This window comes from Amphibalanus amphitrite, unplaced genomic scaffold (genome assembly GCF_019059575.1).
Source record: "Amphibalanus amphitrite isolate SeventyFive unplaced genomic scaffold, NRLGWU_Aamphi_draft 000018F_arrow, whole genome shotgun sequence".
Taxonomy (NCBI): Eukaryota; Metazoa; Arthropoda; class Thecostraca; order Balanomorpha; family Balanidae; genus Amphibalanus; species Amphibalanus amphitrite.
This window is the reverse complement of record NW_024881514.1, coordinates 1,160,894-1,185,623: the sequence shown is the minus strand read 5'-3', so window position 1 is coordinate 1,185,623 and position 24,730 is coordinate 1,160,894. Positions and strand designations below refer to the sequence as shown.

Here is a 24,730-nt window from a genome sequence, read left to right as displayed (position 1 = left end):
ACTCCGACTCCGGGCAGAACTGTCGACTCCGACCGACTCCAACTCCGACTCCGCAGACCTGGCTGCCGGCTGGGCTGCGGAGTGCATAACTAGTCGACGAGTTTTCGGTGACCCCGACTCCGACTTCGGTTTCCAAGTCCGACCTCGGCTCCTGTCAGAACTATCGACTCCGACTCCGACTTTGCAGTCCTGCCAGTAAGTATCAGCATTGCCACATTCTTAACAAGATGGTTTTTCTTTCTATTTATTTTTTCTAATTTTGTTGTTTGCCCTCAGGTATGGCTGCCGTGGGACCACGTTTCTTCGCACTTCTGCTGGTGGCATCTGTTTTTGTCTTCTACCTCACAGTGATAAATTATGAAAACAGACTCTCAGCGCTTCAAAGCCGCCTGACATATATTGGTGAGCTATTAAAAATTTAACTTTTAAAACGATTTACATTTTACACAAATGTGTACGTCGACGCGCTATTATTTGCTGTCTCGATTAAATAGGTAGGTATTCTAGATCATAGACCCCTGTTATCGGTGTGCAGAGGCCTGTGCTAGGATTTTATCGAGCACATCTCAGATTTAATCTTGACTAAACTTAGCATGAGTTTTATCGAAATATACATATTGCTTGGTTCATCTTTGTTAAAATATTAGCATGTACGAAAGATAGGTACGAACTACGAAGAACGGTAACGGGAAACGGAATAAACAAAACATTAATCCGCATACAGTTAGAAGGCCGCATTCACCCGGACCTCCCTCCTGCTGCAGTTACACGAGAGAGTAAACACTCAGCTTTGTGAAGTATGACAGTACCACCGAGTCATTATGTTCCCAGAGCGTCGTTTGGCCACGCCGGATGCGGACGCTGCCGAGACGGTCGGGGATGAGACAGTGGTCATCTACAACCGGGTGCCCAAGACGGGCTCCACGACCTTCATGGGCATCTGTTACGATATCTGCGAGAAGCAGGGATTCAACGTCATTCACCTCAACACGTCCAAAAACGCCCACGTCATGTCGTCAGTGGATCAGGCAAGAGTCGGCTTCATTCAGTGATATTTCTCAATTTACTGCACTTTCCGTTCACTGTGGCATTTGTTTTGTATTATGCAGTAGTAATTGAGATTGTTTCTTTGACTGTTTTGGTGTGTTTGCGCTGCCATGTGAAAATACTCTGTTGTAACTTTTTGCTATTTTCTGTTACACAGATGGAGTTTGTCACCAACATTACAACGTGGAAACAGCGTCTTCCAGCGCTCTACCATGGCCACATTGCCTTCATCGACTTTGCAGCGTAAGTCTCTCTCTCCACTGCCCCGACCTGCGTCATTACCATCTGACTAGAGCCGGGCCTAGCCGGCAGTATCTGCGGGTGACACCGGCTTTACAGGCCAGCATAACAATGAACTAGGATAATTCCACGGCCCGATATGCCCTAGCGTAGCGTTATTTGTGGTTTGTGAGCGATGATATAGCGACATTTATGAGTAGCACGGGATATTGTTCGGTGCCGCTCTCGTGGTGCGATTCTGTTGTGACCGATTTATCCGATCTTCTGACCGTTCTCCTGGCCCAGGTTTGGTGTGCAGCGGCGGCCGATATACGTGAACCTGATCCGGCGACCGCTGGACAGGCTGGTGTCCCACTACTACTTCCTGCGATACGGAGACGACTTCCGACCGCACCTAGTACGAACGCGGGCCGGAGACACGGAGGTTAGTACAGTCAGCCGGGGGAGACAAACGGGTGAGCTGAGTCAGCCGGGGAGACACACGGGTGAGCCGAGTCAGCCGGGGAGACGCGGAGGTGAGTTCAGTAGGCTGGGGAGACGCGGATTTGAGACATCGGTGAGTCCATACAGATTTGGAGACGTCGCGGGCCGGACACAGAAGTATGTTGGGGAGACGCGTGCTGGAGACAAGGGTAAGCCGGGGAGACGCGGGCCGGCTGTCAGCTCCGTCACATAGCTCTGTCACAGGAGCTGTTGGTGACTCGTCGTGGATTGTTTGCACTCGTGGACACATTGTCACTCCTGACACGTGGCTCAGTTATGTTTACTGCCCACTTAGTATGCATGACTATCGCAGCCTGGGATTGTGCTCTGGTAGCTTATTCTCGCGGTCGCGACGCCATATAATTAGCATCTGTTCGGGAAATATCGTTTTTCACGCGGTGACTATGTTTTTCATACGCTCATTTGCGTTGGGTGTGATGTATTTCATTTACCTGGCATTCCTGCTGATATTTTTGAATACTCACAACGACGTCTCCTACTTTTTTCTCTCTCTCTCTTCACCCCCAAAAAGGAAATTGTTGCGTATAACGTGTTTCAAACATGGGCAAAACGACGCACGTTGCTAGACGGTTCTGGTGGCTGGCTTCATCAGCCTGAAAGCATTGCCGGCCTGGATAAGCCCGGGTCGGCTCAGTTACACGCCCACTGCACGGCCTCCTTTCATCCCCCGCCGCCGGCTGTTCCGCGCGCCCTGTGACCTTTGCCGACCCCGCCCGGTCGGTCTGTTTATGTCAGTTATGCACCGCCGCCCTCCGACTCTAAATGTATGTAGTCCGGGACTGATAGTCGTGCCCAAGTGCCCAGCGGGTGGGTGTCGTGTCCGTCTCTTGTTAGGGACGGCACCCGGCTGGTGACGAAATGAGATGAACGATGAGACCGGCTAAATATACTTGCGACTGTTTTGGAGGACTGGATGATTTTTTCCCGTAGAGCCGTAGATGGTGCCGTAGCGGCGGGCCGGTATTGCTTGTCTCACCCAACGGCAGTCCATCTCACATGCTACGTATCTGTCGGCTCATTCGCCAGTCATTGTATTTTTTCGTCTTGTGTCTGTTTTTTCTTTTAGTTTTGTCTTATCTTTCAAATGAAACGTCATGTTGCTGTCTGCTGACTTTGCGGCGTATTCCGCCTGTTTGCAGACATTTGACGACTGTGTGCGACTGAACCACTCGGACTGCCAGCCTCGGCTAATGTGGATTCAAGTGCCCTTCTTCTGCGGTATGGCGGCATTCTGCTGGTGAGCATCCCGCTCTGATCAGCGTGAGACCGTCTGAGTGGTATCATCTCATACGAGTGCTCTGCTTGATAATGATGTGAACACTACTCTAGATACATAGCTGGTCACATAATGGTCCCCATCAAGGCGCCACTGCTCCAATATTTACCAACTAACCACTGATATCAATATCCCCGGCCAGTCGCCCGATAAACGTATGTGTGCACACTGCATTGACCGTCTCACCTAGCTGTTCCACGCTGACTTATTGACCCCCGCAGGGAGCCGGGCAGCCGGCAGGCCCTAGAGGCGGCCAAACACAACCTGGTGCACCACTACCTACTGGTGGGCACCACCGAGCGACTGCCAGAGTTTGTCGCCCTGCTGGAGGCGCTGATGCCCAGCATGTTCTCCGGCGCCAGCCGCGCACTCGAGAAAGGTACGGAATTGTGAGCCGCTGGAATATTCGAAATGGTTTTCAAGCATGGGGGAGGGTTGAACCAGTAATTGGTGTGCTGCTTGGTAAGAACAAATCGTGCGCGATCGGTGTGGCATTTGGCTACGTTGGTGGATGCTCTACCATGGATTCGACTATCTTCAGCTCAATGGATAGTCATGCTGAAAATGAACCCCGCTGATTTACCGATATTTCGGTGTTTATGTGAGCATCCGAGTCGTTTATGCTATATCTACGTCACTTGTTGACCTTACGATATTTCGTCACTTATTAACTTACCGTTTGTTGCTCCGTGCAGGTGGAAAGTCGCACCTGCGCAAGACGCAGCGGAAGCTGGAGCCGTCGCCGGAGACGAAGGCGACCATCCAGGCGTCGGCGGTGTGGAAGGTGGAGAGCGAGTTCTATCGGTTCGCCGAGCAGCAGTTCAACTTTGTCAAACAGAAGACGATGGTGGCGGCGCCCGGCGGCCGGCTGCGGCCCAGGCCTCGCGCCTACCACTACGAGAAGATCCGCCCCAACAAACCCAAGTAGTTGACGAGGCGCCGGGCTGTCTCTCTGAGGCGAGCTGGGAGTCTAAACCGTCCTTTGAAGCTGGGCAGGGCCCGTTGTTAGTTGTTGCTCTGTGGCTGTTCATTGTTCTCACACCGAGAGGAGAGAGGCCCAGTAGCGGCCAACGCTGACTGTTGTTGGCACCAGTGAAATGGTCTCCACTGAGGCATTCCTGCAGGTGGATGGCCCACGGCGGACGGACGCGGCCCCGGGGACTTTCAGCTGTGAAATGGCATTCGGAACGGTGCTGCCACGTTAGCAGCGGTGCAACACAATCGTTCCTAACGCGACCGGCGTGGCCAGGGTTCCTCCGGACCTGTGCAATGATTCAAGTGACTCGGCCGCTGATGGCACTCAATGACATCCGTCAATCAAACGGAGCAAGCCTACTAGAGAACGCTCAAAGCGTTCGACGCAGCGGCCACGTCGATGTGACTATGGTGACTTGGGTCTGTGACTTGGGTCTGCTGCTGAAGACTGCCGTTTGTCGCCGTGTTGAGGGGCGTCCGGAAAGTTGTGTCGCGTGCTTGTGTTTTCAGCCTTGCCCACGCTGTGGGTGTCGCGCTCGGCGGGCGGCAGGATCGGGGAAGACGTCTTCCAGTTATCACTCGTCGCCTAATGTGTGATATGACCATTGGAGCATATGGAGGGCATTGTGGAGTTTTAGATTAATCGTGTTCAGATAATATGCGGCAGACAGGGTAGTATTGGTATCGCTGCATACATTGCGCTGGACAATTGTCTGAAAAGGCAACTTTCCTATCTATTTATAATGCTATTTAACTTGTAATATTTAAACACCTAATTTTAAAATTTTATAGTTGACGTAATGTGGCCAACGCCATTTTATTATTTAATATGTAACTTGTAGCTCAATTGGATTGTCATTAGTTCTCATTCAAAGTCAAAATATTTGATAAGGCAGGTTACTAGAGTTTTTGTGGTCATTCATACCTATTGCACATTTTCTTTGTACATATGAATTTTATGCGTGACGTTTCGCATAGGTCGCATGAGTTTTGCTATGTGTGATCAGGTGGTTATTGTTGTGTATATTGGAATTTAAAACGTGACCTTGTGTTAATTTGATTGAAGTGCCTGGCATGAGCATGCATTATTTATCAATTATTTGATGCTACCGCCCCCCGTAGTTATATATTTGAACCTTTCCTTCTTGAACGTTTAACTTTACATTCGCTCTCCGCTGGACACTTCCTTATTTTTGAACAACAGTGCCTCCGTTTGCTATCACTTGGTGTCTGTTTTGACTGCGCCTGGCGTCGTTTGCCGCTGTGCCAAAGCTCTCCTGCCTGTAGCGAGTGGCTCCTAGTGCACAGGGTACCCTGTTGGGACCACACCGCCGCCGACTGCGGGATCCGGGACGAAGGGCGCTCCGCTCCTCGCTCCCGTGGTGGCCGGGGTGCCCCATGTGCGACAGCCGGCGGAGGGCCGCTCGGTTAATGGGTGGAGAGACCCGGTGTGTTGTACCGTGTGAAGGCGGCACGATGCTGGCCGCGAGAGCACCAATGTGATTTGTTATCAGCCCCTGTGACGCAATGTTAGTCCGAGAAGTTTGTGCCGAGGTCCGCAACTGGCGAAGACGCTTAATATATACAAACGTGATTGGTTACTGTTGGCTGTCTGCAAACCTGTAATGGTTCGGCATATTAGTGTATGATATCAGCGAAGCGTAAACTTCTCCAGTCCGATTTCACAGCTCACTGGATAAGCGCTGCTGCCTCTTAGGTATGATTGGACACGTGCCTTCCAAGTTCTAACGCGCCTTAACATTGAGTAGTTATTGCCGAGTTACGATAGATTTGGCGTTGGCAGTCTTAGTAACCACAAAAAAACGAAATGTTTTCTATCAAAACCACTCAAACATGCGGTCCCCGCGCTTCCCTAAGATGCCGAAGCATTCAACACAATGTAACGTGTATTTGATTTCAACAGCCTGGCGAATCGTTCCGCGTCGTTCACTCCGGACTCCGGAGTATGGTCCGTCACTCGGCACGCGGCACACGGGGGCAGTGGCGAACTGAGGCAGCTGCTCGGCGGTCATTGCACTCGTCCGGAGAGGGGGCACTACTTGGTCTTCTGCTTCTTCCGTGCCTGGTGCAGCTTTTCGGACCGCTCCTTGGCCTGCTCGTACAGCTGCACCAGCTTGCCCTCCTTGGCCAGGATCTTTAGCAGCTGCGGGTGAGCAGTGAGCACAGAACGTGAGACTAGGGCTTAGCGGTCTCAGACAGACTTTTGGGCGCGGTTAGACGAAGGTCACGACACGACATTCTTACACAAAACTCTTCGAGCAAGTGGCTGGCCAAATGCAATCTTATTACAGACTTCTATTTTCAAGAGCAGAAGCTCTACAAAAAGTAAAAGCCCGCGGTTGGATTGCTACAGCGCAGTTCAGCCTGTGCGCGTCCGTGGCAGAGCGTAGGGCGCTCAGCTCGCGTATGCGGCTCACCTCCATGATGAACGGTATGTAGTTGTGTTTTCGGCGGATGTTCTCGGTGCGATACCTCTCCATCTTCTTCTCCTCGTCTGAGATCAGCATCTGGACTCGGGCCATCTCCGACTGTATCGAGTCCGTCTCCATCCCACCCTCCTGTAACGACAGAGCAGCATTACGGGCCATCTCCGACTGTATCGAGTCCGTCTCCATCCCACCCTCCTGTAACGACAGAGCAGATATACACTACAGGCCATCTCCGACTGTATCGAGTCCGTCCCCATACAACCCTCCTGTAACGACACAGCGGCATTACGGATTACCTCCGACTGTAACGAGTCCGTCTCCATCCCGCCTTCCTGTAACGACAGAGCCACCCCACCCTCCTGTAACGACAAAACAGATATTCGGGCCTTCTCCCGACTGTATCGAGTCCGTCTCCATCCCACCCTCCTGTAACGACAGACATCCCACCCTCTTGTAACGACAGAGACATCCCACCCCCTTGTAACGACAGAGCAGCATTACGGGCCTTCTTCGACCGTATCGAGTCCGTCTCCATCCCAAGCTCCTGTAACGACAGAGCAGTATTACGGGCCATCCCTGACTGTGTTCAAAACGTAAAAATTCCGGTGTTTTGCAACCCGGCCGAGAGTCTGTTCCCGAATCCACCACCCGTCGTCTATAATGCACAGCTTATGATGATCTGCGTCTATGTAGGCATTTAACAGCTCTGCCGTTCCCGGTATGTTCTACCGACCTGCGCCTTCGTCTGCAGCTGCTCCAGCTGCTTCTGGTACATGGCGCGCCGGTCTGAGATGATGGCCATCAGGTTGAACCGGATCTCGCCCTCGCTGTACCTGCGGGGACAGCAACACACGGTCACATGAGAGGACAAAGGTACAACAGCTGCGGTGAACGTACTCACACTTAAAACGGGAAAAGTGGCAAAGATAAGCATGCTGTGAGATGCACGCCTGAGATGGTTGACTGATATACTATATCACACGAACCAAAAATCGCTGAATCGAAAATAGTTCCCGATAGTAGGTACGGCATTCGGGCATTCCTCACATATTGGCTGCCACGACACTGTTGCATCGATACTTTTTCACACCGTACCACAAAACATCTCAACAATCAATCACACTCATTCTCACTCGATCGACATGTTCCCCTGAAATCCGACCCATCCTTCCCCGACTGGGCCCTCCGTCTCTCACTTTTGCATGCGTTTCTCGATGATGGGCCGGGCGGCCTGCGTCCAGTCGGCGCCCTCCGGAATGGGCCCGTGGTCGAGCGGCGCCTCCTTGAGCCCGTCCAGCTCGTACAGCCGTCCCGACAGCGGGATGTAGCTGACGAAGTGGTAGACGTCGTCGTCCTTGGTGGCCGCCCGGTTATCCAGCTCGAACAGCGTCTGTCTGACGAATCGCGGGAGGAGAGTTAGATCGGCGGTTATCAGACTGCCTGTCTGACAGAATAGGGGCGGTATGAGACCGGCGTTTAAAGCGCGCATCAGAGAAGATCGACGTGATAGGATAGAAAATCATGGGCTCACGCATTGTTCAAAACAGATGACCCCTTTATCGTTCACGAATCACGAGCGCCGCCAGAGCTGTCACCAAACCGTTGTTATCGCAAATTCCTCTCATCCCACATAAATCACGAACACCCTCATAACACTGCCCATTTCCCTCGACCCCCTCTCTGGCCCTCCTCATATCCTCACCAAGCCCTCCACCGCGAACCCCACTCTGAAGTCCGATTCCCCAGTCTCCCACTCAATAAATGTAAAACTCCCTTACACTCCGCTCACCTGGCGAACGAGTTGTGCACGGTCCTGATGACATCCGAGTTGCTGAGCGCCAGGCCGCGCGTGGCCGGGTCGAAGCCGGCGGTGAAGTCGCGCAGCTCGATTAGCGTCGAGCTCAGCTCCACGTCCGGGTGGTTGGTGTTCATCAGCACGCTGAGAATCGCCTGGGTGGCGCACGCGTTGTTGATCACCTGGTGAGGGGGGCGGTAGAGAGCGGTGTCAGATCACAGATGTCACGTGCGTGGGGTGCGTTCGGCTTCCGACGGATTACGGACGTCAAGGGATCGGTGGGCTAAAATCAGTCCATACTTGGAAGCTAAGCTCTGTCATGTTTCAAACAGGACAGAGCTTCAGTTGTTTGTTTGTCTGATGGGGTTTCCGGGCGCGTCGATGTCGAGATTACAATGAAGCAATTTAACGACACATCGTTCACGCACGAGGATTCACAGACCTGTTTGGCGAAGAAGATGTTGTCGAGCCTGCTGTCCTGGACCGGCGTGCCTTCCACAGTCGAGTCAGGCACCCACTTGAAGAGAAAGACGAGTCCGTGCACAGGCCTGTCCACATCACATTTGTCTGTCTCAGTGTTGTGATATTGTAGTTTGGTTAGGTAGGTATAAACACTCAACTCTGGAGCACCAATTGTAAGCTGCAATGAGATGATAGTACCTAACTGCATAGTGTGGCACCTATGTGTCACCTGCATAATCCTTCATCAAGTTGGAGAAACATTGCCTTAATTCATTATTCAGTCACCACAGAGGTACATGTCCTGATAGATACCTTCCACACCCTTGCAATGCCAATTGCCATGGAATCAGATGATCAGACTGGATCAGATACTTGTTACTGACCTCAACTTGGAGAACATTTCATCATCCATGCTCCATACTTCCTCCACCTGTGCACCTTTCACGCCTGAAATTGTCAGAACAGTCATAACCAACACTTGCAACACACTTAAAATAATTCAGCAAACATTTAATCACTTATCATTAATTTATCTTCACATTCATTTTGAGTTGTCTGGATTGGTTACTGATGAGCAGTGACTCCATGAAGAGTCTCTTTGTAGCATTCAATTGGTTCAGGATGGTTTGGCTTAAAAACAAATTGGACCTTATATGTCCTCTGTCACAATACTTTTAGACTTATTTGGCTTTAAAACAAATTATATCTAATATGTCCTCTATCACAATAGTTTTAGACTAACTTCAAAAGATTGTCCAGCAATATGTGCATTGTGATGATAGAAAACAACCTAGAGCTTAACAGCTCACTAGGTGCCCAGTTGCAAAACATCAAGGTTGACCTCAAGCCCTCAAGGACTATTTTGCTTCTATGAAAGAATAAGTACTGAAGGATTACACGTATTGGATTAAACAAGCCAGGTCAGAAAGCCCATACCAAATTCACGGATGAGTTCAGTGAAGACCCCTGGGTCACTTTCAATCAGACACCAGTTTCCTGCTCCACCATCTGCCATATTTAGCTACTGTGCTGTTTATCTGAAAAAGAAGAAAGACAAGGATCATAACACAATTGTGCAGTGTGCTGCCCGACTGGAAAAAATGCACGCTTTCGTCGAGAACTCGAGCGTAGTTGGGCGTTTGCGCCGAAAATTTTCGGCGTACTTCGGCGTAAATCGCGAAAAAAAACCGTTAGGGGGTGGCACCAACCCCCCTCAGCCGGCGAGGATTAAATGTCTTCGGGAGCTAAACATCTTAAATATCACTTATCTTGTCTCGTGTTCGTCTCAGGGTATTTAAGTCATGTTCAGTGAACCTGATTGTGACTCTCCCACGGCGGGAACAGATCACCGGTCGAGAGTGAGGTTATGGATTGTCGGATTCCCTAGTTCAGATAACGTATGCTATCGTGTGCGTATTGACCGTTGTGATTCCTGTATTTCCGGCGTGTGGTTTGCGAGCGGACGCTGGCAATCGGTCCCGCGTGGCCTGGTATCTGCCCGATCCCATCGGCCGTGCTTGCACCACGCCTGTTGAAGGCCCCGTCAGGCGTCAGTCACCGGTTGGGCACTACTGCTGATCAGAGCCGGGCAACAAAATAAAGGTTACATTATGGAACATGCCAGTGAGTTTGTGAGTCAGGAGATTTTGTGATAGCGAACGCTGGTGCTTGGTCCCGCATGGCCTGCTGATGTCTATTGTCTGCCCGATCCCGTCGACCGTGCCAAGTCTAGAGATGTCAATCGGATACCAACTTTTTGGTATACCGATACCAAACCGACACCAACTCGGTATTTGGTATTTCAATCCTAATGTGTTTGGTATTTTGTTGGTATCATGAACCCTTTGTTGGTATCATGAACCCTCGCTAATGTTTAAGAGGCTAAGAAATCGGTAAAAAGTTGGTATTTTCCTCATGTTCCCAAGTTGGTTTGGTTTCGGTATTTCTCCACGGTTCTGGCTGGTATTTGGTTTGGTATCGGTATTCCGATTTTCCGTAATTGACATTAGTGGTGCCAACAACCGTCTGTAGACAGTAGTCACTGGAAGACAGCCACACACACACGCCAGCCCCCCCCTTGACGAAAAGTGCGTGGCTACAGCCTGCAGCCATCAGTAAGCCTTGAAAATTTTCGGCGCATGAAGCATGGCTTGGTAAAATAATTTTGGCGCATAAACCCTTGCGCCGAAATTTCGGCGCATCACCTCCGTCGAGAACTTCAGCGTAGTGGAGGCATTTTTTCCAGTCGGGGACTGTGCTGGACTCATGTTACCAACCCTGACGACACAGGCAATAGCAGACCTGTGGAAGGGGCGTGATGTGTTCACAGCGCCCTAAACCTGTGATCAGACGAGCGGCAAAATTTTTAAAAACTTTTGGACTCTGGATAGGTGGCAAATGGTGGCAATCAACCGCTCGATCCCCATTCCCCACACCAACACACTACACAGACATGCAGTAGAATGATGATTTGTGGAAAAACGTCTCTGTGACCTTCTTGTTCTGCTTGTCTTTGGCCTGCTACAACCGAATTACCGTAAGGTAAGGTAAACTCAAGGCCATATATGGTGGTAAACCTAAAAAACACAACAAGCCGGGGTAACAAAACCGGCACGCCGTGTTTACACAAGTGCTTATGGGTCAAGGAATCGCCAAAAACATCAGAAAAAAACTATCACACTTTCAATGACGTCAGAGAAATGAGCGATTCCTTTCCTATAAATCCTTCTAACAACTACACAAGGAAGTATACTTTATAAAAAAATGATGAGTTCTTTTTCACATTACTTTTGAACGAATTCTTGAATCAAAAATGCTGAAAGTTCACACAACAAAAACTAAAAGAACTCCAATTTACAGTCATTTTAAGACGTCATCAATCCACGAGATAAATTGATTTAAATAACGCTAATGGGCTGTCTAGTATTGTAATGTTCATGAATAACAGAATATGGTGTTGGTGCAGGCTGATTACGGGTATTTGAGCCAATGATAAGGTAGTACTGGGTCTTACAGCCTATGATTCGCTACCAAAGAAGATTCGTGTCCACGGTTTGCGGTGAGCATCTAAATTTGTGAACACGAAAAAGTGAAACGAGCGACGACCACCATCTCGTGTGGAGCCGGTATACATTATTGTACTTTTTATCCAGAATTGGAGGATCAAAAGCATGCGATAGCATGCTTTTGCATCCGGAAATTCCCATTGGTGGGTCGCTGAAGAAAAGTTCGGCCAAGCCTGTTTGTCAGTGAGTATGTGAGTATGTGAGTATGTGAGTTTGTCCAAGCCTTTTTGGACCTGGAGTCAAAATGGGTGGACCGATCGGGACGAAAGTGGGACCGTTCGACTCGTCTCCGGCGAGGTAAACTTTTGGTGCTGGTCTCGGTTCGCTCGGTGCTTCGTGGCACATGCTATTCCGCTTCAAAGTTTCGGTGACACGAATTTTTTTGTCAAGGCTACAGGTCAACCAGAGGTCACGGGCAAAGCCATACTGGCGGGACACATCGGTAACACCTTGAACCAGTTTCCAGGGGGGTCACCGTCTGCGAGGGGTGCAGGCTGCACGTGCTGGGGTCGGAAAACCGTTTTGACGTGAGGTCCTCTGGCTCAAAGAAATTTTAAGCTATCAACCTCAAAATAGGTTCAATGGTAGTCCCAGGCAAGGCCTCCAGAATAATGCACATTTGGTTGAGCTAAACTCTGTGGTGCATGAGCTATGCACGTGCAAGCCGATTGCACCCCTTCGTACGTTGCCACGCCTGCAGGGTAAACGGCAGCTCTAACTGGTTCAAAACTTGCAGGTCATAAGAAGAATACATTTGATTACGACATTCCGGCGAGATAATATCCGAGGGGTGCAAGCTGCGCGTGCGGGGGGCGGATAACGGTTTTGACGAGTGATCCTCTGATCCCGGGAAACGTCGAGCTAGCGACACAAAAGTCGGTACACTGATAGAACTAGCCACACGCTACAGGGTGTAATGAAAATGACTGCACTGGGGTGCCTGGGACATGAACTACGCACGCGCAGTTAATTAATATCTTACTGTAGGTAGATATCCACACCAATCTCACGTGCTTCCAAACATTTTTGGGATGTTTCGGTTAGTTTCAGGTTCAGTCCAAGCTCAGTCGGCTCGCTCAGTCCGCTCAGTCTGTGTTTCGGTGGTTTGGCCCGGTGTGTGCCCTCAGTCCGTTCCTCCAATTCTGGCCCAAGGCAACGCAAGAGCGCTGCCGGTATCTAGTTTTATTACGGAAGGCGAATGGTGAGTAGTGAGTACCTATTGCATGGGTGTAGAAACGTTTTCAAAGTTGGTGTGGAGTTTACAGCCATTCTCGAAAACTACCCCCATTTTTTGCCAACTCCAAAATCTCATCGGATCTGCATCCATCTCAGGGGGTACTCGGTCGGAAGTTGGGGGAGGCAAACTGCCCCGCTTGCCCCCCCCCCCCCCCCGTGGCGACGCTAATGGTGTTGAAAGCCTGCACTGGCTATAAGAGCTTAGAGGAGGTTTGAGCAACCACTGGAACAGACCCTATCATGCTCAAGCTCGGGTGGAAACGCCAATCAGCTCGTTTATCGCCTTGCCAATCAGCTCGTAACCGGACAAATCTTCGTATGGCATTTCTTCGTCGCGCAATATTTCGTCCGCATTTCTTCGTCCGCAAATCTTCGTCGGCGCATTTATTCGTGTCGCATTACTTCGTCTCGCATTTCTTCGTAGGTGCAAAAATTCGTAGCGCATTTCTTCGTATCCGCATTTCTTCGTCGGCGCATTTCTTCGTCAAGCATTTTTTCGTCCACGCATTTCTTCGTCTACGCAAATCTTCGTCCGCATTTCTTCGTCCACGCAAATCTTCGTCTGCGCATATCTTCGTCCGCAAATCTTCGTCCCCGCAAATCTTCGTCCGCAAATCTTCGTCCGCATTTTTTCGTCCACGCATTTCTTCGTCTACGCAAATCTTCGTCCGCATTTCTTCGTCCACGCAAATCTTCGTCCCCGCAAATCTTCGTCCGCAAATCTTCGTCCGCAAATCTTCGTCCGCAAATTTTCGTCCGCATTTTTCGTCCACGCATTTCTTCGTCCAATCAAATCTTCGTCCGTAAATCTTTGTCTGCGCTATCTACGTCTCCGCAAACATTCGTCCACAAATGTGGTTCAATAAAACCATGAAGAAATATCAGACAGTCAAGTGAATGACGAATTTAATGCATGGAATGGATGATCGAAACTTTTGAAGTCAGGTAGGTGAGGTCAGTCAGGTGAAGCTATTGTATTTGGGAGCCGACCATTGTAACATTTCATATCATTTGTGTCCCGGACATTCTTTTTTTTTCGCGGTCGTTGAATGACAATATAATCTCTTGTACCCTCGCCGGCATAGGTGGCGGAACGGGCCACGGGGAGGGCACCGGGGCACCGTTCCCCTCTTTAATTTTGGCCTTTTAACAGTAGCCCTATGGACGTTGCATGGAAAGCATAATTGGACCAAAAGTCGGCAGTGCCGTGCGTGCCCCCCCCCCCCCTTAATTGAAGATGTTCCGCCGCTACTGCCCGCCGGACCTATTTGTTTTCTACGGTACACGCCGGCCGAGGGGGCGGGTACGACCCCCCCCCCCCCCATCGCCGTTTCGCCACTGGTGGAGCTAGCGCGTCGCGGAAAAAACGAGCGTGTGCGCCGTTACGAGCCGCAGAGATTAATACCCGATTTTAAGGCCTTCTAGGTCAGGGGTCGGCATACGGCCCGCGGGTCGGATCCGGCCAGGTGGGTGACGGTTGGATCCGGCCCGCGACCATCTGACGTCCGGCCCGCGGCTGGTATCAGCGACTTACATCGTGTTCCGGCCCGCTCCCCCCCCCCCCCCCCACACACACACCGCCTGGAAGGTTAAGCGAGTAGACCACGTGAAGCCGCCAAGTGCACGCAGCCAGCAGTCGTTGATGCTGCGCGCAAAAGCTGCTGACCAAATCTTACCGTTGCAAGTTTTGTCTAGAAGTAGAATTAGACAAAAACACCCACAAATGGTGTTTATAAACTCATGAAGTGTGCTAAGGAAGAACTGTTGTGCCAAAACACATTTGAGTCACTTTTATATCGGATTCGATTTATGAAGGAACCGCGGGCCGTAACACGATGTAAGTCGCTGATACCAACCGCGGGCCGGACGTCAGATGGTCGCGGGCCGGATCCAACCGTCACCCACCTGGCCGGATCCGGCCCGCGGGCCGTATGCCGACCCCTGACCTAAAAGGCCTTAAAATCGGGTATTAATCTCTGCGGCTCGTAACGGCGCACACGCTCGTTTTTTTCCGCGACGCGCTAGCTCCACCAGTGGCGAAACGGCGATGGGGGGGGGGGGGGTCGTACCCGCCCCCTCGGCCGGCGTGTACCGTAGAAAACAAATAGGTCCGGCGGGCAGTAGCGGCGGAACATCTTCAATTAAGGGGGGTGGGGCACGGCACTGCCGACTTTTGGTCCAATATGCTTTCCATGCAACGCCCATAGGGCTACGTTTAAAGGCCAAAATTAAAGAGGGAAACCGTGCCCCGGTGCCCTCCCCGTGGCCCGTTCCGCCGCCTATGCCGGCGAGGGTACAAGAGATTACATTGTCATTCAACGACCGCGAAAAAAAGAATGTCCGGGACACAAATGAGGAATGTTACGATTGTCGGCTCCCAAATACAATAGCTTCACCTGACTGACCTCATCTACCTGACTTCAAAAGTTTCGATCATCCATTCCATGCATTAAATTCGTCATTCACTTGACTGTCTGATATTTCTTCATGGTTTTATTGAACCACATTTGTGGACGAATGTTTGCGGAGACGAAGATAGCGCAGACAAAGATTTGCGGACGAAGATTTGATTGGACGAAGAAATGCGTGGACGAAAAATGCGGACGTAAATTTGCGGACGAAGATTTGCGGACGAAGATTTGCGGACGAAAATTTGCGGACGAATATTTGCGGGGACGAAGATTTGCGTGGACGAAGAAATGCGGACGAAGATTTGCGTAGACGAAGAAATGCGTGGACGAAAAAATGCGGACGAAGATTTGCGGACGAAGATTTGCGGTGACGAAGATTTGCGGACGAAGATATGCGCAGACGAAGATTTGCGTGGACGAAGAAATGCGGACGAAGATTTGCGTAGACGAAGAAATGCGTGGACGAAAAAATGCTTGACGAAGAAATGCGCCGACGAAGAAATGCGGATACGAAGAAATGCGCTACGAATTTTTGCACCTACGAAGAAATGCGAGACGAAGTAATGCGACACGAATAAATGCGCCGACGAAGATTTGCGGACGAAGAAATGCGGACGAAGAATTGCGCGACGAAGAAATGCCATACGAAGATTTGTCCTGGAATCCAATCAGCTCATAGACCCGGGAACAGGGGGGGAGCGAGGGCGATTGCCCCCAACTTAAGAGCCGAGGGGGTGACGCCTCCCAACATTCATGCAGCGAGGAAGGATGATGATGATGATGACGACTAAATCATCATCTCTTTTTGATGATGACAACACCGAACAGTAGGTAAGCAGAAAACTGAAGTGGTCGAATTTCGACTCGAAGAGAGGGTCCGTCATTGGAACAAAGCGTAAATACCGCTCAGTTTTCGGCCCTAAGAAGACCCTATCATCTTGCCCTATCTCTGAACTCATTCATAGTTTGATGACTACATCATCATCTCTTTTTGATGATGACTACACCGAACAGTAGGTAAGCAGAAAACTGAAGTGGTCGAATTTCGACTCGAAGAGAGGGTCCGTCATTGGAACAAAGCGTAAATACCGCTCAGTTTTCGGCCCTAAGAAGACCCTATCATCTTGCCCTATCTCTGAACTCATTCATAGTTTCGTCGCAACCGGCAAAACGCCAGAACGTATGTGCGTACAGGGCATGCATATCTTGGCTCCCTGTCCTTCGAGGTCCTGAGGACGATAGCGGAAATTCTGTGACGATAAACCAAGAGAGGTGGTCGAGGATCCTCCAGTGGTTCTTCCGCTCGCCGCAGCGCAGCTGTGCCGACACCATCAAACAGCAGTGGTTTCCGCAGGATGGAGACCATGCTTGCACCGTCCTGAAGACCATGCATTGTCTCAGAGAGTGGATGTGAAAAGTTTTCCTTGCATATTATATCAAAATTTTGACCGAATTTGGAGTGGGAAGGGCTAAAATTGGTCTGGGCTAAATCAGTCTTGGCCCAAACCCACCCATTCAACCATTCGGACAAAATTTCTAAACAAAATAGGCTAACTTTTATTTCATACCAAAAGCGGCACATTCGGAAACCGTGAATGCTGGTCTTGTGTCTACCAGCAGAAGATTCGCGAATATGAATCCACTGCTAGATTGACGAGCACGCACGTTTCTGCAATGTTTAGACAACATTATCTTATAAATAAAAATTATTCACTTTTTTAAATGTAATATATCACAAAAAGGCAAGTAAATAAAGTCAAGATGAAGCCACTGCCAGCTTTAACAAAAAAAAAAAAAAATACCAAATGCCGTTACGGTCCAAGGGCGGACATCGATACAAGTGGCGCTACTCTAGCGGTAAATCTGAGAACTACTGACCGATCTCTGGTCATGTGACCTTGACCGGCTCCTGAGATTGGGGTCACGTGACACTCGGCCCGTCGGCGACCGCTCCGAGGCGAAAATTCAAGTTTGCAGTGGAACTTTGCATAGACGGACACCAATGACATATGATTCTAGATTAGCATTCGATACAGCGTTTAATTCTACACAGAATGACACTAAATTTAAGAGATTATCTGCCATCACTTCATCGCACTTTTTGTGGAACAGAAAGAATGTCGAGGCGACGTTGCATACTAACGCAATGGGAGCGTAGCAGGGCGGCGTGCGATATGTACAGATTTATTGCTTTTGCCAACAAGCGAGGCAATAATAAATTGAATCTAGAATGACATTTGGTACTAAATTTAACGGGCTATTCAATGCTACTAATTATTTGAAGAATTAAAATAACATCTCGTCGCGGATTTCAATTTGCTTACTCGTTAATATTTCCCAGGTTAGGTCGGCATTGCTCGTCTGACATTAACCTTCGAGTTTGCATCAAGTTTTCATGTTGATACGTACAATGAAATGTCGATTCTAGATGGCTTTTCAATAAAGTGCTCAATTCTACACAATATGGCACTATTGAAAAGGATAAATCTGCAATCCCTTCACCGCACTATTAGTGGAACAAAAGGAGATTGCATATATTTGCGATGGGAGCGGGACGCCGCCGCGAACGATGCATGCTAATTGATTGTTGCCAATAAACAAAGGAATAATACGTTGGTTCCAGAATATTGTCCGGGAACACTTTTTACGGGCTTTCTAATGATACCGGGTATTTGAGGAATGAGAATGATATCTCGTCGCAGATTTTATTTTTCCTACTTGTCTTTATTTGGAGGCCCATGGAGCACTGCTGGCCATACATAAGCTTTTATCAATTTGTATTGGCATGCACGATAAAATGTCGATTCTAGACAAGCATTCGATACAACGTTCAATTCTACACAGAATGACACCAAATTCGAGGGATTATCCGCCATCACTTCACCGCACTTTTTGTGGAACAGAAGGAGTGTCGAGCCGACGTTGCATTTTAATGCAATGGGTGCTTCCGGGGCGGCGTGCGATGTGTGCATATTTATTGTTTTTGCCAACAAGTAAGGCAATGGTGAATTCAATCTAGAATCATGTTGGGTTCTAAATTCAACGGAATATTCAATGCTGCTAATTATTTGAAGAATTAAAGTAACATCTCGTCGCAGCTTTCAATTTCCTTACTCGTTAATATTTCCCGGCTTACCTATTCGGCATTGCTCGCCCAACAACCAATACCTTCGAGGTTCGCACCAAGTTTTCATATTGATGCGCAAAATTATGTGCAGATTCTAGATAGCTGTTTGATAAAGCAATCAATTCTACACAATATGGCACTGCTGAAAAGGATAATTCTGCTATCACTTCACAGCACTATTTGTGAAATAGAAGGATGTTTCATCGTTTCGCGAGAGGAGTGGGACCCCGCCACGAACGATGTATGCTACTCGATTGTTTGTTGCCAATAAACAAAGGAATAATACGTTGGTTCGATAATCGTCTCCGGTTCGGGAATACATTTTACGGGCTTTTTAACCCTCGCCCGCACATGGGGGGGGGGGGGTTGCCACTCCCCCAGGTAGTCTTTCTGCTCTGCACTCAACATTTTTAGAGCTAGAAGGTTGATTTTTCGTATAGCTGCTCGTCTATCCTTTCTTGATGTCCACTGAAAATTTCAAGTTTCTGTGATTTTTGGTTTCGGAGATATGACCTTGTTTTTCAGGTCATGTCATGACCCAAATGGCCAATTCTCAATATCTTGCGTTTGCCATGGGCCTTGTGAGCTTTTGACACCCTGATTTCGGCCTTTTTTGCCAGTCTTACCTCCCACCTATCATGGAACATGTTGTTCGACGATGTACAGGGGTCAAGGTCAGGGTCAAGGTCAACCTAGGCCATCTAAGATAATTGCGTTTTAGGCAAGCTGAATTTACTTTTTGTGAAGTTTTTTGACTGCATTTTTGGAAAAAGCTTCTCAGATCATGATTTCATGTAATATGGACCCAAAAACAATCGGTGCACACATCAGTATACACACAGACACACACAGACATACAAACACATATAATTGACCTTGACCTAACTTGACCTGAAATGACCTCAGCAGCAAAATTCTGGTCGGGTAGTGTGACAAAGAGGTTCTAGCTGGCTTGGCACCAGAAAACAGCATCGTCATCGGTATTTAATAAGCAGCGCACTTGATATCCAATGGTGACCCAAAACAGCAACATTTTTTAGTTTGACCTGACCTGGAAGGTCAATGACTGACCTGAGAAGGTAAAACTGGGTATCATTGGATTCGTCTCTTCCCAAAGAATCTTTTTGGTCTTTACTGCTAAGCTCTATCTCCAACAGGAACGAAATGGCGCGGGGGGGGTGGCAACCACCCCCCCCCCCCCATGTGCGTTCTAGGATGGGAAAATGGCATGTGCGGGCGAGGGTTAATGATACCGGCCATTCGAGGAATGAGAATGATAACTCGTCGCAGATTTTATTTTTCCTACTTGTCATTTGGAGAACCATGAGCAAGCATTGCTGGCCATACCAAGCTTTTATCAATTTTTATTGGCGTGCACGATAAAATGTCGATTCTAGACAAGCATTAGATACAGCGTTCAATTCTACACAGAATGACACCAGATTCGAGGAATTATCCGCCATCACTTCATCGCACTTTTTGTGGAACAGAAGGAGTGCATCGAGCCGACGTCGCATTTTAATACAATGGGTGCGTCCAGGGCGGCGCGCGATGTGTGCATATTTATTGCTTTTGCCAACAAGCAAGGCAATAGCAAATTCAATCTAGAATATGTTGGGTACTAAATTTAACGGGCTATTCAATGCTACTAATAAATCGAAGAATGAAAATAACATCTCGTCGCAGATTTCAATTTGCTTATTCGTTAATATTTCCCAGGTTACCTATTCGGCATTGCTGGCCTGGCAACAATAATCTCCGAGTTCGCACAAGTTTTCATATCGATGCGGAAACTGAAATGTCTTTTCTAGATGGCTGTGCAATAAAGCATTCAATTCTACACAGTATGGCACTGTTGTAAAGGATAAATCGGCTATCACTTCTCCGCACTATTTGTGCAACAAAAGGATATTGCACATTTTGCGATGGGAGCGGGGCGCCGCCGGGAAATATGCATGCCAATTAATTGTTTGGTGCCAATAAATAATGGGATAGTGCATTGGTTCTAGAATCGCATCTGGGAACACATTTTACGGGCTATTCAATAATACTGATTATTTGAAGAATGAGCATGCTATCTCATCGCAGATTTCATGTGTCCTACTTGTCTTTATTTCGAGGCCCATTGGGCACTGCTGGCTATACATTCTTCAATTCTTCTATCAATTTCTTATTGGCGTGCACGATAAAATGTCGATTCTAGACAAGCATTAGATACAGCGTTCAATTCTACACAGAATGACATCAGATTCGAGGGATTATCCGCCATCACTTCATCGCACTTTTTGTGGAACAGAAGGAGTGTCGAGCCGACGTCGCATTTTAATATAGGGTGCGTCCAGGGCGGCGCGCGATGTGTGCATATTTATTGCTTTTGCCAACAAGCAAGGCAATAGTAAATTCAATCTAGAATCATGTTTGGTACTAAATTTAACGGGCTATTCAATGCTTCTAATCAATCGAAGAATGAAAATAACATCTCGTCGCAGATTTCAATTTTCTTATTCGTTAATATTTCCCAGGTTACCTATTCGGCATTGCTGGCCTGGCAACAACAATCTTCGAGTTCGCACCAAGTTTTCATATTGATGCGCACAATGAAATGTAGATTCTAGATGGCTGTTCAATAAAATGCTCAATTCTACACAGCATGGCACTACCGAAAAGGATAAATCGGCTATCACTTCTCCGCACTATTTGTGCAACAAAAGGATATTGCACATTTTGCGATGGGAGCGGGGCGCCGCCGGGAAATATGCATGCCAATTAATTGTTTGGTGCCAATAAATAAGGGGATGGTACATTGGTTCTAGAATCGCATCTGGGAACACATTTTACGGGCTATTCAATAATACTGATTATTCGAAGAATGAGCATGATATCTCGGGCGCAGATTTCATGTGTCCTACTTGTCTTTATTTAGAGGCCCATTGGGCACTGCTGGCTATACATTCTTCAATTCTTCTATCAATTTCTTATGGACGTGCACGATAAAATGTCGATTCTAGACAAGCATTAGATACAGCGTTCAATTCTACACAGAATGACACCAGATTCGAGGGATTATCCGCCATCACTTCATCGCGCTTTTTGTGGAACAGAAGGAGTGTCGAGCCGACGTCGCATTTTAATACAATGGGTGCGTCCAGGGCGGCGTGCGATGTGTGCATATTTATTGCTTTTGCCAACAAGCAAGGCAATAGTAAATTCAATCTAGAATCATGTTTGGTACTAAATTTAACCGGCTTTTCAGTGCTACTAATCAATCGAAGAATGAAAATAACATCTCGTCGCAGATTTCAATTTGCTTATTCGTTAATATTTCTCAGGTTACCCATTCGGCATTGCTGGCCTGACAACAATAGTCTTCGAGTTCGCACCAAGTTTTCATATCGATGCGGAAAATGAAATGTCTTTTCTAGATGGCTGTGCAATAAAGCATTCAATTCTACACAGTATGGCACTGTTGAAAAGGATAAATCGGCTATCACTTCACCGCAGTATTTGTTGAACAAAAGGATGTTATATAGTTTCGCGAGGGGAATGGGGCCCCGCCACGAACGATGTATGCTGTTCGATTGTTTGCTGCTAATAAACAGGGGAAAAGTATCCTGGTTCTACATATGGAATCACTTCCTAGATTATGTTCTACGGGGTAACAAATGATATTAGTTATTCGAAGAACAAAAATGATATACCGTTGAAGATTTTATTTTCCCTACATACCTATCGGAATTCGAACGCTCATAGAGCATTACTTGACAGACCTGCAAATACAAAGCCTGGCCAACAAAGCACCATGAGTCTCCAAATAAAGACAAAAAGAAAATGAAGCCTGCGACCAGATACCATTCTCATTCTTGTAATAATTAGCATCATTGAATAGCTAGCAAAATTTATTCCAGGACACAATTCTACATACCAATTATTGTTATGCTTGTTGGCAAGAAACATCAGTCGGCATATATTCGCACGCGGGACCCGCCAGGCTCCCGTCACGAAAATATGCGATACCTTATTGTTTCACAGAAGTACGGAGGAGTTCCATCATATTTTTCCTTTTTAATAACATTATACTGCGTAGAAATTAGTGCTTTATCGACCAGCTGTCTAGAATCGACATTTTATTTTGCACGTCAATAGGAAAACTTGATACTGAAACTCAAAGTTTATTGTTGTCAGGCCCAGCAATGCCGAATGAGCCGCGAACTATGAACAAGAAAGTTGAAGGATGCAACAAAACAGCGTTCTTGTTCTTCGAATAATAAATAACATTAGATAGTTCAACAAATTTAGTATCTTGCATGATTCTAGATTCAATTTATCGTTCCCTTTCTTATTGGCAAAAGCAACAAATCTGCACACTGCAGTACACGCCGCTCTGAAAGGCTCCCATTCATTGCGTTAATATGCAATGACGGCCCTTCTGTTCCACAAAACGTGCGATTAAACTATGTGGGATTATCCCTTATTTTTAGTGTCATTTTGTGCAGAATTGAACGCTTTATCAACAGCTTGTCAAAATCGACATTTTATCGTGCATTTCGATAACAAAATTAATATAAACGTAGATCTGGCTAGCGATGCTAATCGACCTCCAAGTAAAGATAGTGGGGAAAATGAAATCTGCGACGAGGTATCCTCAATCCTCATTCTTCGAATACTGATCTCAGGCAGCTTTTGCCAAATTGTCAGGGAACTCAGATTTGTTTTTCAATAGAAAAACACAATTCTAAAGAATAGTGTTTTAACTATTGACAACAAACCTTCGGTTAATTATTATCATTGAATAGCCCGTAAAATCTTTTCCCGGATGTGATTTTAAAACCAATATATTCTTCCGTTGGTTGTTGGCAAAAAACAATCTATCATGGGGTTCACGTCGTTCTGCGTGCACGGCCACGCCCCGCTCTCATCGGGGAAATATGCAGCATGACTTTGTTCCACAATTAGCGCCGTGAAGTGATCAAAGCAGATTTTCCCTATTAATAGCGCCATACTGTGAAGAATTGAACACTATAAGTTTGTTTTATTTCAAAAGGACCAGGGGTGGAGAATTAGGGGTTTTGGGGGTGCTCGAGCACCCCCTGAAATTCAAAAGTCGCCATATAATAGTGCTCCAGGGGTGCTTCAAATACGTCTGAGACACAAACTGCTTTGCGTAAGTCGCGAGGAGAGTGATGCTGCTGGGAAAACGCATCTATATGTGCTTTTCTACGCAAGAATTCGACGCTTCCATTCGCCAGGTGCTAGAAAAGCACCCCCTGGGATTATGACAATTCTCCGCCCCTGAAAAGGACGCTGGCTCAAAGTGCATTATCGAAGCTCTCACGTGAGGTTTGGCAACTTCAGCGTCTGGCTAAGAATTTCTTGCCGAAAAAATGATCGATTTCAAATTGTGCTCGGTAAATACATGGAAATTGTGACTTCAAAAATGAGCATACTACGATGACGTCACTGGTGGCAGCTGGCACCCAATGTCCGTACGAAAGCATTCATTGCCAACGAATTTTGGGAAAACTTCGTTTTTTGCTCTTACCGAGGCCCGAATCGAGTAATCGATTCTTTCCATGATAGTTATGCGTTGCATTGCAATGCAAGTTCCACAGCATGACGTCACCACTGTTCTCATGTCTAGTTCCAAAACGCAGGCATGGAATTTATCGGGAATAATTCACATGTTAAAATAAGGCGACGTTCGAGTTTCTCAGGTTCAGTTTTTGCCCGTTTTGCTAGCTAAAACACGTGCTTGTTCGAAAAACATACTTGGAGCCAGCGTCCTTTTGAAATAAAACAAACTATAGGTATCGGACACCTTTCTTGATCTAGAATCGTTCGTTGCATTGTGCGTGTCAACATGAAACTTGACATAGGTAACTCGAAGTTTATTGTTATCAGGCCCAGCAATGCAGAATGAGCCGTGAACACTGAGCTATGAACGAGTAAGGAAATTGAAATCTGTGACGAGATGTTATTTTGATGTTTCGAATACCTAATAAGTAGGTGCCAGCGCATGGCCCGTTAAATTTAGTACCGGACACGATTCCAGATTCAAATAAATATTGCTCTGCTTCTTGGCAAAAGCAATAAGTTTGCACACATCATAGGCCACAGTGTACGCTCCCATTGCTTAACCCGCGCC

The 24,730-nt window shown here is 47.6% G+C and overlaps 3 protein-coding genes across 16 annotated transcripts in view; 2 read left to right on the top strand and 1 right to left on the bottom strand.

Annotated features, from left to right (window-relative positions):
* The first annotated feature begins 100 nt into the window (after nt 1-100).
* LOC122388699 (heparan sulfate 2-O-sulfotransferase 1-like) lies at nt 101-5,643 on the top strand. Its single transcript, XM_043379999.1, has 8 exons — nt 101-195; nt 277-402; nt 832-1,028; nt 1,205-1,290; nt 1,573-1,711; nt 2,931-3,028; nt 3,289-3,446; nt 3,763-5,643. The coding sequence occupies exons 2-8, from the start codon at nt 279-281 to the stop codon at nt 3,993-3,995; spliced, it is 1,035 nt and encodes a 344-aa protein (XP_043235934.1). The 5' UTR covers nt 101-195; nt 277-278; the 3' UTR covers nt 3,996-5,643.
* Nucleotides 5,644-5,931: 288 nt separating this feature from the next.
* LOC122388658 (ubiquitin carboxyl-terminal hydrolase isozyme L5-like) lies at nt 5,932-11,394 on the bottom strand. Of its 11 annotated transcripts, none has more exons than XM_043379988.1 (9): nt 11,375-11,394; nt 9,686-9,786; nt 9,133-9,196; nt 8,730-8,835; nt 8,282-8,469; nt 7,689-7,886; nt 7,226-7,325; nt 6,481-6,621; nt 5,932-6,206 (listed from the first exon to the last, which is right to left on the bottom strand). In XM_043379988.1, exons 2-9 carry the CDS (start codon nt 9,762-9,764, stop codon nt 6,099-6,101), a joined length of 984 nt encoding a protein of 327 aa, XP_043235923.1. In that variant the 5' UTR covers nt 9,765-9,786; nt 11,375-11,394; the 3' UTR covers nt 5,932-6,098. The 11 variants fall into 11 exon arrangements, with proteins under 11 accessions (XP_043235923.1, XP_043235922.1, XP_043235871.1 ...); XM_043379987.1 differs by having other exon boundaries at nt 11,326-11,386; XM_043379936.1 differs by lacking the exon at nt 11,375-11,394 and adding an exon at nt 11,344-11,369 and having other exon boundaries at nt 6,481-6,687.
* Nucleotides 11,395-11,540: 146 nt separating this feature from the next.
* The window catches only part of LOC122388606 (quinone oxidoreductase-like), a 40,753-nt gene continuing 27,563 nt past the window's right edge, over nt 11,541-24,730 (top strand). Inside the window, exons 1-2 of one of the 4 annotated variants that reach the window (XR_006257840.1) lie at nt 11,777-11,896; nt 12,995-13,015. The gene's annotated coding sequence lies outside the window, so the exon portion shown is untranslated. Of the gene's footprint in view, nt 12,006-12,994; nt 13,016-24,730 lie in introns of all 4 variants that reach the window. The other 3 variants (XM_043379842.1, XM_043379853.1, XM_043379862.1) reach the window with 3 other exon arrangements.